General features: G+C 43.5%; 1 protein-coding gene across 7 annotated transcripts in view; it reads left to right on the top strand.

Annotated features, from left to right (window-relative positions):
- NAV2 (neuron navigator 2) overlaps positions 1-15,542 on the top strand; it is a 404,334-nt gene that overhangs the window by 204,965 nt on the left and 183,827 nt on the right. For 3 of the 7 annotated variants that reach the window (XM_032241072.1, XM_032241073.1, XM_032241074.1), the window contains one exon: positions 12,545-13,646. In XM_032241072.1, the coding sequence (XP_032096963.1) occupies positions 12,545-13,646 (1,102 nt within the window). Of the gene's footprint in view, positions 1-11,998; positions 13,647-15,542 lie in introns of those variants that run through there. The other 4 variants (XM_032241067.1, XM_032241066.1, XM_032241070.1 and 1 more) reach the window with 2 other exon arrangements.

The raw sequence follows: 15,542 nt of genomic DNA on the forward strand, positions 1-15,542 counted from the left end.
ATTCAGCTCTCAGTTTCTGCATTGATTCCCCCAGAGAAATACAATCAGCTCGTTCTTTGGTTGACTCCTGATTTTGATTGACAGAAAAAATAACAGCAGAAAGATTACGTTTTGCCAGCATTCTAAATTTTGAAGAATATAAGCCATACTTAAATTACTGCTAACCTGTCTAATGTTCCTATTTTTTAAACGAACCTCCTGAAGGGAAACATTCTCTTTGTCCTCAGGGAAGGAGTTAAAGGTCAACAAACTTTGTTGTAAAGTTTCTAGAAGCTGTTGATAGAAAACTTGATGTAAATACTGTATCTTGTGCCCAGAGAAAAGCACATATTTTGAGAGTCCAGTTTATTGTCCCTTCTCAAGGTGGAGTAGACTAGAAGTGTGGCTTACATGTGTGCACTTTGAAATAAAGTTGCCTGGCTCTAATCTGTTTGATCTTGGGTAACTTACTAAACCCCTATGCCTAAGTTTTCCTCACTGGTAAAATGGGATCATTATTACCTACCTAATTGGATTTATAGCATAAATGAAAAAAGTTAAAACAAAAAAAATGCTTAGCACTGTGCCTGGGCAGAAAGTGCATGCTCTGTAAATGTTGACTCTTATCTTTCTTAACATGTGTTGTTAGTAATATCACTATTAGTATGTATGTATATATATACATGGCCATGGAAAATTTTTATTCAGTAAAATCTCAGATGTACAGAGCTGCTCTGGTAGAAGTGGAGCAGAGAACATATAAAAATGTAAATATAAAACTCAATTCCCCTTTTCCACATTGCTATAAATACTGTCTGACCTCACTCCTCCTCAGCTGCCCCCGAAGATTGCTCCAGGGAACCCCAGGATTCCCCCATACCCACTGCTGTAATGGGTTCTGGGTTTCTCACTATCCAAACACTCTTGTTCAGAATGGTCCTGAGTCATGGAGACTGCTCTGGCAGGTGTTGTGTTAACTTTTTTTTTTTTTTTGCCACTTTGTGTTGAAGGGAAAGGAAAGCTGCCTTGTTCAGAAGAGTTCTTCCACTTTGCTTTGTCCTTCATTGTCTCTTCTCTAAAGCTGAGGATCTCTGTCATTTTGGCCACTCTCCCTTGAGCATGGTTTAGGGCCATCCTTGTTCTAGTCCTTATCCTGGGCAAACTATAGTTTCTCAGTGTGTGTTGTAAGATTTGAATTCTCTAACACCTGGTTTTTGAACTTCAGTCTCTATTACAGTCACTTGGGGAGCCAGTTAAAAGCTCTGCTTCCAGGCCGGGCGCGGTGGCTCAAGCCTGTAATCCCAGCACTTTGGGAGGCCGAGGCGGGTGGATCACGAGGTCAAGAGATCGAGACCATCCTGGTCAACATGGTGAAACCCCGTCTCTACTAAAAATACAAAAAATTAGCTGGGCATGGTGGTGCATGCCTGTAATCCCAGCTACTCAGGAGGCTGAGGCAGGAGAATTGCCTGAACCCGGGAGGCGGAGGTTGCGGTGAGCCAAGATCGCGCCATTGCACTCCAGCCTGGGTAACATGAGTGAAACTCCGTCTCAAAAAAAAAAAAAAAAAAAAAAAAAGTTCTGCTTCTTAGGTCCCTCCACAGAGATATTCTGATTTGGTGAGTTTGAGGTAGAGCTAGGGAAGCTATGTTAACAAATTCCAGAGTCCCAAGTTTAGTAGCAGCTGTGGTATTTACTGAATGTGAGACCTTGGGGAAATCATTACCTGCCCAAGGTTCTGTTACCCACCTTGAGAAAAGAATAATACTTTAAAGTAGCTGATCTCTGAGAAGCCTTTCCAGGTCCAAAATTCTAAGATTTCACCATTCTAGCTGTGGTCTGGGCTGCATGGAGCAAAATGAGATCCTCACCCTTCTTGTTCTGGATGTCATTCCTGTGTTAATATAACCCAAGATCCCATGGAATTTCAGGGCAGCCATATCTCTGTAGTGAGTTACAGTGAACCTAACGGTTGATATAAATCTTTTTAGACATACTGTTGCCTGGTAATAACCTACTTCCTATTTTCATGTAGCTTTTGGCCTCTATGCAGAGTAAATAAAAGAAAGCAGGTACACCTTATGAGTGCTTAACGCTCAAAGGCATGAAAGAATCCCACAGTTTACTAGATTATAACATCACGGGGGAAAGTAGGGGCACATCTTCTTCCTTCTCCCTTTTCCAGCTCCCCTAGTAAGTGGCCGGTGGACATCTGTCTTTTCTGAGTTAGCTTGTAAATCCATTTTATGCCCCCTTCATTAGGACGTGTTTGCCAAAATGTATCCCATGATAGCCTTTTTCCTTAAACTTTCCCCTAAAACCAGTTCCCTGGCAAATAATACATTTAAGAATCACACTACCATCCTATTATCCTTTAGGATATTCCAAGTGCAAATAGGCATATTAGAGACTCTGAGAAATCCTATAGACAAAAAATTATTTGACTACTATTTAGCCCTCCATTTTCCAAAGTTACCTGACCATGGAATCTCTTCTTTTACTGCCTATTTGTATTGTTCAGTGGAAACCATTCTGGTTTAACACTGATTTGGAGGCTCCTATTTGGGGCTGCCCATCCTTTGCCCCAAAAGAAAGCAGAGAGATTAGGGTGGGATCCTAGAGGAAGGGGCCTACAGAGTTCCTTAACTAACTCTCTCTTCGAAGGATGTGTTTACAATAGAGTACAGCCATTGCAATCTGCCAAAAAGCTGCTGGTTGTGAACAATGAAAGAATGGGATTTGCCCCCTGTAAAGTGTGTATAATCTGTCTGTGAAATTTCATACACCCTTGGAAAAAGGGAGATGGTTTTCTACAGCCAATTTTGTACTTTCTTATAGCCATATATGGTACAAGATAGAGAAATTGCCTGACCAAGTAAAGCAAAAGTTTTCTCCTGAGGATTTTGAACAAATAAGTTCAAGAGAGAGAAAGATGTGTGTCGAGGGTGACATGGTTTCAAGAACTGCAAGATAAAGAATAGGAATGTCTTGTATTTTTAAAGGTATCTTCCTTCAGATACCAGCAAATGATCTGTCTCCTTATCCATCTGAGTGGGAGGATTTTAAAAATCTGTATAGAATACTTTTGATGTAAAGGGTGTGTGTGTGAGAGAGAGGGAGAGATTTTAAGAATTTATTCTCTTTTTCAGGTGTTATCACAAGGTCAAACATAAGCCCAGCTGCATATGAATATTTCCAGAGAGTTAACCTTTGCTTAGCTTTACCAATTCTTTATAACATTAGTGGGATTTGAGAACATACCTTGTAAAACTGTTTGGAGAAAATGTAGTGAAAACTGCTTTGGAAAGGGATAATTCTTTTGTAAAAGAAAACTGGTTTTTAGCTACAAGCAGAGAAATGAATTACCTCATTACCCATGATTTCACTTGGTTTTATCCAAAATAAGCCACTGAAGAAAAAGGATTACCTTGTCATATATTAAAAAGAAACACAACTGTAATTGTTCCAGCTGTCGAGGGCCTCTTCTACTTCCTCTGGGGTGAAAAAGTCACTGAGGAAAACTGGGAAGTATGTGGTTCCTCCAGAACAGAGAAGGGTTCTGTCTATTACTATTAAGATAATGTACTCCTACATTCTGCATATTTATTTTTTATCAAACTGCCACAAGATACTGGAGTATTCATACACGACATTTTAAGTGACCCAGTATAGCAAAATCTCCACCATACGTAGAAGAAAAAACATTAAAAGCATCACCAACGTTTCTAGTCATTGAGTTCAGTTAGTTTTAGAGTGAACTGACATGGTTAGTCAAGAGGGGGACAAGTCAGGAGCACCTGATTTTAATTTTGAGTCCCATGGAGAGATCTGGTGTGGATAATAGTTTTTGTTTGTTTATTGATTTTTCCAACCACCATTTCAGGGGACCTAATAGGGGCTTCAGGCATTTTGGAAGTAAGCTAAGTCAGGTGTAGCTACTAACCACAATGCAGGATCACAAGTGTCAGGGACACTTATTTTTTAAATAGTAGGGATTCCAGTGAGCGGGAGGTGGTATTTGTTGTGGTTTTGATTTGCTTTCCCTAATAATTAGTGATGTTTGATGTCTTTCCATGTTTTTATTGGCCATATGCATATCTTCTTTTAGGAAATATTCAAGTTTTTGCCCATTTTAAAATAAGGTTATTTGTTTTCGTTGACATGCAAGAATTCTTTATATATTTGGATGTCAGTCACTTACCAGATACACCATTTATAAATATCTCATCCCATCGTGTAGGTTGCTTTTTTACTCTACTGATAGTGTCCTTTGATGCACAGAAGTTTTTAATCTCCATGAATGAAACTATTTTTTCTTTGTTGCCTGTGCTTTTGGTGTCATATCCAGTAAATTATTGCTAAATCCAAAGTCATGAGCCATTTGCCCTATGTTTTCCTTTAGGAGTTTTATAGTTTTAGCTTTTATGTTTAGGTCTTAGATCCATTGTGAGTTAATTTTTGCATATGGTACAAGGTAAGAATCCAGCAGCCATGGTGGCTCTGGCCTGTAATCCCAGCACTTTGGGAGACCTAGGTGGGTGGATCACAAGGTCAGGAGTTCGAGACCAGCCTGGCCAACAGGGTGAAACCTCATCTTTACTAAAAATACAAAAATTAGCTGGGCATGGTGGTACACGCCTATAATCCCACTACTTGGGAGGCTGAGGCAGGAGAATTGCTTGAACCCAGAAGGTGGAGATTGCAATGAGCTAAGATGGCGCCACCCCACCCTCCCCGAGGAAAAAAAGAAAGCCCCCCCCCCCCCCCCCCCCCCCCCCCCCGCTAAAAAAAAAGAATCCAACTTTGGGTTTTTTCCATGAGAATATCTGGTTTTTGCACCACCATTTATTAAAAAGACCATTCTTTCCCCTATTTAATAGTTGTGGAACTTTTACCGAAAATCATCTGACCATATATGCAAAGGTTTATTTCTGATCTATCTAGTCCAGTCCACTGGTCCATATGTCTGTCTTTATGATAGTACCACACTTTTTTTTTTTTTTTTTTTTTTTTTTTTTACTTTAGCTTTGTAGCAGTTTTGAAATCAGGAAGTATGAGGCCTTCAACTTTGTTCTTTTTTGAGGTTGTTTTTATTGTTTGGGTGCCTTGAGATTCCAGTGAATTTTAGGATAGATTTTTCTATTTCTGGGGAAAAAAGTCACTAGAATTTGATAGGGATTGCATTAACAAAAAATCCTTTAAAAAGCATATGATTATATAGACCCTCATCCTTATTCTAGCTTGAACTTTCTAGAAGCCTATGGAATTGCAGACACAATAAGATCCTGGGAGCATGTGGATCCAAAGCCCAGCTCCCTTTCCCTCCATGCCCTCTCACTTTCCTGTCTCCATTCCTTGTTTGTCCTCATACTCTGCTTTCCTTCTTTATTTCTCTCTATACCTCCAGGGATACTCTCCAAGAAGGAGCTGGAGAGAAGACTGTGTTTAAGCTGTTTCCTTAGTATTAGACATTGACACAGCAGCACTGCTGAGAAGGCTCTTCCAGCCAGTCTCCAAGAACCCTGCAGAACCTCTAAGTGGATTGAGACAGGTTCACTTGCCCCTCTGTGGTCTGGTGGCTACCAGGTTGTCAAGAACTGAGCAGGGAACTCTGAAAACAATCTCTAGCTCATGTGGCTGGACTTAAAAAAAAAAAAAACTTATTTCAATTATACTAACCAATTGGAATACTCAAGATTGACACTTTGACAAATTATAGGAAATTGCAAACATTTTCCCACGCCCAATTATCAGGCCTGTTCTCCTGACTTGGAGAGAGGATTTAGGCCAGAAACCTCCCCAGGGCAGATTTTAAAAATCACAGTAGCGTTGACAGAAGCTGGGATCAACAGGACACTCTCCCTGAGTGCCTGTTGGCACCAGGACCAGACCACCAACGTCTCCTTAACTGAAAAACTGGGGACAGGACAGACCTGGGGCCAGTGTCCGCCCTCACTGAAGGAGAGAGGAAGAAATGCTTTATTTATCTGCTTTAAACAGTATTTTCATTTAGAAAGCATTTTGGTTCCTGTCAGGGAAGCTTAAGGCTGGTTGCCAGAAAAACCAAACTTTTTCCCCCCACACCAGAGGCTTAATGCTTTCTTTAAACTCCAAGAAAAAAAAAATTCCTTTTCTTCAAAGACATCCTGTCTGCAGTGTTTCAAATGAGACTTTTCCTTCTTGCAGTAGGTTGTCAGTTGGTGGTGGGCCAACCTTGAAAGCTGGTCTTTTAGAACTGAGATGTTCCAACTGCAGAGCACAGCCCACTAGTGGGCCATAAGGCCTGTTTAAGGGCCAGGCGCAGTGGCGCACACCTGTAATCCCAGCGCTTTGGGAGGCCAAGGCAGGCAGATCACCTGAAGTCAGGAGTTCCAGACCAGACTGGCCAACATGGTGAAACCCTGTGCCACTAAAAATACAAAAATTAGCTGGGTATGGTGATGAACACCTGTAATCCCAGCTACTTGGGAGGCTGAGGCAGGAGAACTGCCTGAATCCAGGAGGTGGAGATTGCAGCGAGCTGAGATCGTGCCACTGCACTCCAGCCTCTGTGACAAGAGTGAAAATCTGTCTCAAAATAAAATAGCCAGGTGTGGTAGCATCTGTCTGTGGTTTGGCAGTGAACTGAGATCGCACCAGTGTACTCCAGCCTGGGCAACAGAGCAAGATTACATCTAAAATAATAATAATAATAATAATTAAGGCATGGCGGCTCATGCCTGTAATCCCAGCACTTTGGAAGGCCTAGGCAGGTGGACCATGAGGTCAGGAGCTCAAGACCAGCCTGGCTAAGATGTGAAACCCCTTCTCTGCTAAAGATACAAAAATTTAGCTGCGTGTGGTGGCATGCACCTGTAATCCCAGCTACTGGGGAGGCTGAGGCAGAGAATTGCTTAAACTGGGGGGCGGAGGTTGTAGTAACCAAGACTGCGCCACTGTTCTTCAGCCTGGACAACAGAGTGAGACTCCATCTCAAACAAAAACAAAAAAGGGACCTGTTTAAGGGCTCTACAATCAGCATTTTAGAACAGACTAGGGTAGCATGTATCAGAGTTTATTGTACATAGTAAATCTTGATATTTTTCAGTTTAACATGTGGATAAGTGGCTGTTAATTGAATGGCAATATATCATTCTTGCCATGTTTTTACTATGTGGTCAAAAATTGTCACAGCTACTATTTTAAAATTATCTTTGGCTCAACAAGGTCTGGTCATGTTGCCAGAACTGGCAAAATATCACAGGCTAGACAAATGTATATAAAAAATAAAGCTCTAAAAACTAACCATTTCAGGTTCATTTTGAACCTAATCCTCATTTCAGCCTTCTGGTTTGATTCGTGTTTGGTTGATTACATTTCTCCAAAGAACAGATTTAATATGAGTATATCTTGATTTAATGTAACAGTGTTTCTCCCACTTTAATCTTTCACAAAACTTCTGCATGATTTTTGCCAAATCTGTGAACTACTTGTGTTTTTTATTTCCTATTTTCCTTAAACTAGCTCAAATTTTTAAATCTTCATTTAATATCCACGGAACTGTTAATTTATATATGGCCACTTATAATTTTATCATATATTTCTAATATATCTAATAAGCAATAAAATAAACATATGACATTTAAAATATAAAATATTTATGTGCCATCCGAAACAACCTCATCCACTTCTGGCCCACTTACTATCATTTGGGGGATACAGACGTTCAAAACGTTCTTTTATGCTTTCGTTTTTCCCCCTTAGGTTTCTTTGCTTTAACAAAGTTTCATATACTTGAGGAAAATAACAAGAGCTATTAGTTATCAGGGAGAGAAGTGCTTTTCATTTTGGAGAACTCGTCCCACCTTCCTTCCCTCAAACTGATTTTCATAGGATACTAGCAATGAATTCACAAGCAGCTTATCTAAGGTTGACCATACCTTGACCCAGCCAGTTTTCTCTATCAAGATTGGACATCACCCAGCCTCAGAGAGCCTCTCAGAGACTTGCCCAGATTTGAATAGAAACAAAGCTATAAGAACAGTAGAGAAATAGCTCATCCTCTTTCTAACAAATGGGGCAACTGAAGCCAAGAGAAGCAAAATGGCATACCTAAGATCACGCCACAAGCTGAGAACAGTCTGAGGTCCCGCCTACTCACCCACACCTCCCCTTTCTTTAACTTACTATCTGAGAAGCCCGGTGAGCTTCATGCTTGGAGTCATAGGACCCAAGGGTTAGAAATGGACAAAGAAGGCCAAGCGCGGTGGCTCACACCTGTATTCCCAGCACTTTGGGAGGCCGAGGTGGGTGGATCCCTTGAGCTCAGGAGTTCGAGACCAGCCTGAGCAACATGGGGAAATCCCAGCTCTACCAAAAAAAAAAAAAAAAAAAAAAAAAAAAAAAAAAAAAAACCACACATACACAAAATATACACACATACACAAAAATTGGCTGGGTGTTGGTGGCACTTGCCTGTAATCCCAGTTATTCAGGAAGCTGAAGCTGGAGAATCAATCACTTGTGCCCAGGAAGTGGAGGTTATAGTGAGCCGAGATCAACCCCTGCACTCCAGCCTGGATGACAGAGTGAGACTCTGTCTCAAAAAAAAAGAAAGAAAAAGAAGAAGAAATGGACAAGAGAGGAACAGGCCTCTAACAGCCACTCATCCAAGCTCTGAGGTCCTAAGAATGATAGAAATGTATCAAGTTACTTTGTATAAGACCACTCATGACGTGATGTCTCCTTTACTACATAGGGGACTTCTGGCTGTGACATGAGTATAGAATGTTGATGGCCTGGTCCTGAGGTGCCCTAGTGCCCTCTGTCTAGCCCCACTCAAGACTTCTGCTCTAGAACCCAAATTCAAAGTCGTACCCAAGTGCTACATTTTGTAACTGTAATGAGTAGCCCCCATGACTTAATAACCAGGGGAGTGCAGACTAAATACCACATAGACATTCTGATTCTCTGTTTTAATCTGAATTTTTTCCTGAGTTTAGGCTGAAGAGTTTTAATAAAACCCTAAAGACTCATCACAAATCCTACATCTCTGTTGCCTTAAATGTGACTTGTAAATGTCAAAAACACCAACCAGTAATTCAGAAGCCGTTTACTAAGTATCTTTATGCTCCAGCAGGCTTTAGGACACAAAGATGGGTTAGGAAGGGGAGTCTCTGTCCTGGAGGAAATTCCAGACCAGGGGAATAACAAACTGACCTAAAGCAGAAGCACCACAGGATAATAGAAGGATCACTTCCTCCAGGAAGCTTTCCCAAACTCTTCAGGGAGAATTAGTGGAGCCCACTAATCCTCTGGTTCTCATGGCACCTCATAGAGCCCTCTACCACTTTTTACTCTGTGTTCATGGTTTGTTTTGAAGTCCATTGCACCCTAAGACAGTGAGTTCCTAGCGGGCAGGAGCTTTATTCAACTCTGTGTTCCCAGAGCATTGTATAAAGTAGCTGGCCCTCCAAAATCATTTTATGGAAGAGGTTATGGGCAGAATCCAAGCGAGTTATCCAGTAGGGGAAAATGCTATGCAATGTAAACTAGGACTGAAGGTCTCAGGTGGCCATTTCACCAAGACAAGCCAGGTATCTGTTTTCTTCTGGGTCAGTTATTAGCTGCTTATTTAGTTAATTTCTAGCTATGATTTTTAGTGTTAAAAACAAACAAACAATCCAACAAACATAGAAATGGATAGAAATGGTAGTAGAGACGTCCATTTCTGAGCAAGCCTCGGAGTAGTTCCAAGCAACAAGGTCACATTAATCCATGCACACATGGGGACTATGCCTAAAACTTCTTGAGGAAAGAGGAACATACCTTTGAACATGATCTGGTAGTTCCTATAAGGACAGTGTTGCAACCTGCCCCCCAATGCCCCTTCTTTTCTTTAGCACTAATTTTTAACAAATAACATTATTTAATTAATTAAATTTATTATCTGCTCCTTCTTGCTGAAATGTAAACTCCATGAAGGCAGAGATTTCTGTCTGTTTTGTCATAGATGGATCCCAAGTACCTAAAACGGTATCTGACACGTATTGGGAGCTCAATGAATGAATAGATAGATATGAATGAATATGTTGAATGAATCAATGAATGAATGAATGAAAACTTTATGTCTGCCCCAGATCTGAGTTCAGGTAAAGGGAAAGGCAGTTTTCCTAAGAGGAGTGGCACTCAGGATTGGTGGGTTCACTATTATTTCAGCCAGAGAGCCATCCTCTGTGATGTAGGCTGCTTCCTTTCAAATGGCAGGGTTAGTTTGTACTCCACCATGGATGTCACGAACATACATAAGGTAGTAGAAAGGGCAGTTCCTAAAAGTGCTCTGTTGTTTAAGTGGTGGCTGTTTAGGTATATTCTTCATCAGAGAAGGTAGCTGTGATACCGTGTCAGGAGACCTGAGTTCGAATCCCAGATCTCTGCCTTTTTAGCTGTGTAATTTAGGATCATTTTTTGCCCTACCTATGTCTTAGTTTCCTCACTCTTAAAATAGAGGCAGGAACCCCCTTTTCACAACGTGCTGAGTACTGAGCCTCCTGACACCCAGCAGACCACCGATGGGCAGCATCAAGCCTATAGCAACTCTCCAACTGCCCAGCAGTGTGGGTGGGTTCTATGAGCCTGATTCAAAGCCAGTCTCTGGCTCTCCCCAGGAAAAGATCCAACAACGCCCCTTGAGTTTTGTTAGGGAGGATTGTGAGGCACCCTCCCTCCAAACCCAAATCCCCAGTAAGTCAGGAAGATATATGTGTTTTAAAACATTGGGAGGTCTGCTTTGGATCACCCTGGAGCTGTGGCTTCCCCGAGCAGCTGAGAGTGAAAGGAGGCAGTTCCTCTACTGTGCAGCTCTCAGGGCGCGGTGCTCACGCCCCACACAGGGGCTGCCTTCACTTGGCTTCAGCGGCCGTTGACTTTTAAATCATAAAAAGCCGCTCTATATACAGTTTATTCTGTTGCTAGAAGGCAGTGGAACATAGGTATTAAAGGGAAAAAAAAAAAAAAGAAAAAAAAGGCAGAAGCAGCAGCCGTTAATCCCGCCAGGCTTCTGGGCACTGGAGTAGTTGTGGATGACAAAAGTTAATTAGAAACATGAGCAGTTTAACCGAAAACACTTGTGACAATTGGAAGGGCAGCCTCTCCGGCTGGAGGATTTTTCCTAGGGAATCATTGTGGGAGAAAGTGGCTGCTGCTAGGTAAGTCATGTCATTGTGACTTTTCAGTTGCGGAGGTGCGTTTTGGGGGACTGAAAGGGTGTATCCTGTCTGCCGTGCACACTGGGCATGGGGTGTGTGTGGGTGCAGGCACGGGGCCCAGTGGAGACATGCCTTGCCTGGCACTTTCTCTCCAGCAGCTGCCCTTGCTTGGGAGATAGGCTGCATCATCCTGAGCACTGACTGAAGAAGTGTGCTGCACTTTCCATTTCTGTGACATTGGCCGCCTTGGTGACTAGCCGAACTCTTAGTTTGGAGCCTGCCCTCACTAGAACATTTCTGACTCTAGTTTGGAAATATTTTGAGGCTTTTCTGAGAAAAGCGTCTGGCCAGAGAAATACTCGCTGAGTGCCAAGGGGAAGCCTTGACTTTGAGATAACCTGTGTGTTTTCTTGCCCACAGTGAAGCCATTGCATAGATTACACTCTTAAGCAGAGAAAAAAAAAAAAAAGGAAAAAAAACCTTTTTGTTTTGTTTTTAAGTCCAACCTGAATCATGTTTTCAACTCTTTTTTTTTTCCTTGAGACAGAGTTTCACTCTTTTTGCCCAGGCTGGAGTGCAGTGGCGTGATCTTGGCTCACTGCACCCTCCGCCTCCCGGGTTCAGGCACTTCTCCTGCCTCAGCCTCCTGAATAGCTGAGACTACAAGTATACGCCACCATGTCCAGCTAATTTTTATATTTTTAGTAGAGACTGGGTTTCACCATGTTGCCCAGGCTGGTCTTGAACTCCTGACCTCAGGTGATCGACCACCTCAGCCTTCCAAAGTGCTGAGATTACAGGTGTGAGTCACCACGCCCAGCCATTTGCAACTTTTAAAAAGTGCCAGGATAGGAAAAACTTACATGCTTTAACAGGCTTTAACAACTTTTGTGTGTAATTATTCTTTTTTTAAAGATTCTACATGGTTTTTCCTCCTTTTCTATTTTTATAAATGTTGTATTTTAATGTCTCTGCTACATTGTTTGCTTAAAGTTGGATAATTCTTGATTCTTTCCCATAGTGGGGAAATGGGCTATGGGATGAATAATTCAAAGCGGTAGGTATTTCCTACTCTTTCATGAACTGGCTATATTATTGCCATGGGTATCTGTTCAGATCTGTTAAGATCAGCATGCGTTTGCATGGCACATGCCACCAAAAGTGTTGGGGTCGGGGGGATGTGAACTGCGCAGGATGGAAAGCAGGAGGAAGTCAAGCCAGGAATTCAGACCTAACCACGGATCATCCACAAAGTGGGCAATGGAGCTATACGGCATTTGGGTTGGGAGTGATTGGTTGTATGGCTGTGGCTGACCCTCCCTGGTCTTCAGTGCAGGTCAAAAGGTGTGATTCAGGTCTCCTCTCTTCTGTCTCTGCAGAGCCATTGGCAAGCTCAGCCTCCTCCCACCCCGGAATGAGCGACAATGCACCTGCTTCCTTGGAGAGCAGCAGCAGCTCCACCCCTACTAATTGTAGCACCTCCTCGGCCATCCCGCAGCCTAGCGCAGCCACCAAGCCTTGGCGCAGCAAATCCCTCAGTGTGAAGCACAGTGCCACGGTATCCATGCTCTCCATTAAGCCTCCTGGGCCTGAGGCCCCCAGGCCCACACCTGAAGCCATGAAGCCGGCCCCCAACAATCAGAAGTCCATGCTGGAAAAACTGAAACTTTTCAACAGTAAAGGGGGCTCAAAGGCAGGTGAGGGCCCGGGGTCCCGGGACACAAGCTGTGAGCGGCTGGAGACTCTGCCCAGTTTCGAAGAGAGTGAGGAGCTGGAGGCCGCTGGTCGCATGCTCACCACCATGGGCCCTGCTTCCAGCAGCCCCAAGATTGCACTCAAGGGCATTGCCCAGAGGACTTTTAGCCGGGCGCTGACCAACAAGAAGAGTTCTCCGAAAGGCAATGAGAAAGAGAAGGAGAAACAACAGCGGGAGAAGGATAAGGAGAAAAGCAAGGACCTTGCCAAGAGAGCCTCTGTGGCGGAGAGGCTGGACCTCAAGGAAGAGCCAAAAGAAGATCCCAGTGGAGCAGCCATGCCCGAGATGCCAAAAAAGTCCTCCAAGATCGCCAGCTTCATCCCCAAAGGGGGTAAGCTCAACAGTGCCAAGAAGGAGTCCGTGGCCCCTTCCCACAGTGGAATACCAAAACCAGGAATGAAGAGCTTGCCTGGGAAATCCCCAAGTGCCCCAGCACCTTCCAAGGAAGGGGAGCGGAGCCGGAGTGGGAAGCCGAGCTCAGGGCTCCCCCAGCAGAAGCCCCAGCTGGACGGCAGACACTCCAGTTCCTCTTCTAGCCTGGCATCCTCAGAAGGAAAAGGCCCAGGAGGGACCACCCTGAACCACAGCATCAGCAGCCAGACCGTCAGTGGGTCCATCGGGACCACCCAGACCACAGGAAGCAATACCGTCAGTGTTCAGCTACCTCAGCCCCAGCAGCAATACAACCATCCCAACACTGCCACGGTCGCACCTTTCCTGTACAGGTAGGAGTTGCCACCCACCTGTGCTGCCTGGAACATTGGGTAAAAGAACCTTTTAGTGGATTCCGGCTCTGTGAGGACAAGAGCTAGGCTGTGCTCCAGGAATATTTAAGCCAGTAGCTAAGAAACCATGTGATAAGCTCCCAAGAGAGGCAGACACAGTGGGCCCCAGGGAGCAGTTCATGCAGCACAGGTCAGGGGAGGAACAGAGAAAGCTGAAGAAGGGAAGTAAAATGTAAGCTGATCCCAGGATGTGTAGGCATGTGGGGACCCCAGGCCTTGTAGCAGCAGCTTGCCTGAGCAGAAGTGTGAAGGCCTAAATGTGAGGGTGGGGATGGTTTTGTGTCACTTGACAGGCTCCGGCATTAGTCCTAACACATCCCAACATACCTTGAAAAAAAACACACAAAAATAAACACCTGGCTCAATAACTAAGATTTCTTATAGCAGGGATTGCCTTGAACATCCAGATTCTCACAGTCCCTGCTGCTTGCTGGGGCTTTCAGAAGGGAGAGGGACATGGGGGAGAAGAGTCATGGTAGGGGAGGGGACGGTTCTGGGAGAACAGAAGAGCTCATGTTCTGAGAGATAAGCCTGGGCATTTGTGGTGATGGATGGAGCCTTCTGTCCTTATCTGTCCCCCTGAACCCCTGTCTCTTTGATGGCGCATCCTCAGGACCATGGGAGACTGTGTGGAGCCAGGTGCTGCTGTTCTGTGTGATTCTAGCCATCGATATCACTTGTTGCTCAGGCTGCACCACACCCCTTACTGAATGAGGCATGCAGGCTCCAGAGGCCATGTCACACACATGGATGAGTCCACTCCCGGCAGATGGAAGCTCCCCAGCCTCTGCCCTTGACATTCTTATAATTCCCAGAGCTTTCATTGACATTACCCCACTCAGTTCTGTGCTGGAGATGAGCAGTGCATTTGGCCACACTGCACAATTGAATAACTAATACTTGTACACACAAAAGAGGATTAATGATTGTCACATTCTAGACACTTATTTTACAGTTGTAACTCAAGTGCATACAGATGCACAACTGTATACACATTCATACAGCCATATGTGTGGACACACATTAAAAGTAACATGTAAGTATGGACACTAGTCATACATAAAATGCAAAGGCACATATGCATACATGCATTTACATGCCTGTTCATAGGTGCATGCCCAGACTTTCAGCTTGCTATGTTTCTATGATTCCCCAAAGAATTCAGTATTCTGTCTTTCCTCCTGAGTTGTGTTGTAGTGGGCTCTGTAACAGTTCCTGCCAATAGCTGGTGGAGGGACTAGCTTACGTGCTTTCAAAGGAAAGCCAGCCAGCACAGGGCCAGCAAAGGAATGTCAGGCATTGCCCTCCTGCCTTTTCTTCTGCCCACATTCCCTTTCAGTGAGGGTCATACCGATCTTTTTAATTGGGAGAAGGTCTCATTTTATTGAATCAAGTCATCAGCTCAGCTAACAGTCCTGAGAAGAGCCCCAGGGCTTAGATAATAACTCAGCTGGTCTACAGGCACAGCTTTTAATACAATTGTTCTCTGAAGTGTGAAGGCAACTGAATAGCTCCACATGAAATTTCTGTAATTCCAATAGCATTATTAGTCATGAGGTAATACATATTCAAGATTCACAAACTCTCAATTTGCATTTTCAGAATTAAAATATGACAGCCTTTGATCACCAATCCCATTCCTTTTTGGCTGTTCGCTATAATCATTTGAAAGATTATAAAACATATAACCTTTTTTTATTTCAAGATTTTCTATCAGAAGAAAAAGTCTTAACGATAAAGAGCAAATGTCTGAAAAAGAGGAGGAAGAGGAAAACATCTAGGATGTGTATCTGACTAGCCCCATTTTTATGTTACTGCCCACTCTGGGTAACGTCT

Source organism: Sapajus apella, unplaced genomic scaffold (assembly GCF_009761245.1).
Source record: "Sapajus apella isolate SASKATOON/1434 unplaced genomic scaffold, GSC_monkey_1.0 scaffold47, whole genome shotgun sequence".
In the NCBI taxonomy this organism is placed as follows: domain Eukaryota; kingdom Metazoa; phylum Chordata; class Mammalia; order Primates; family Cebidae; genus Sapajus; species Sapajus apella.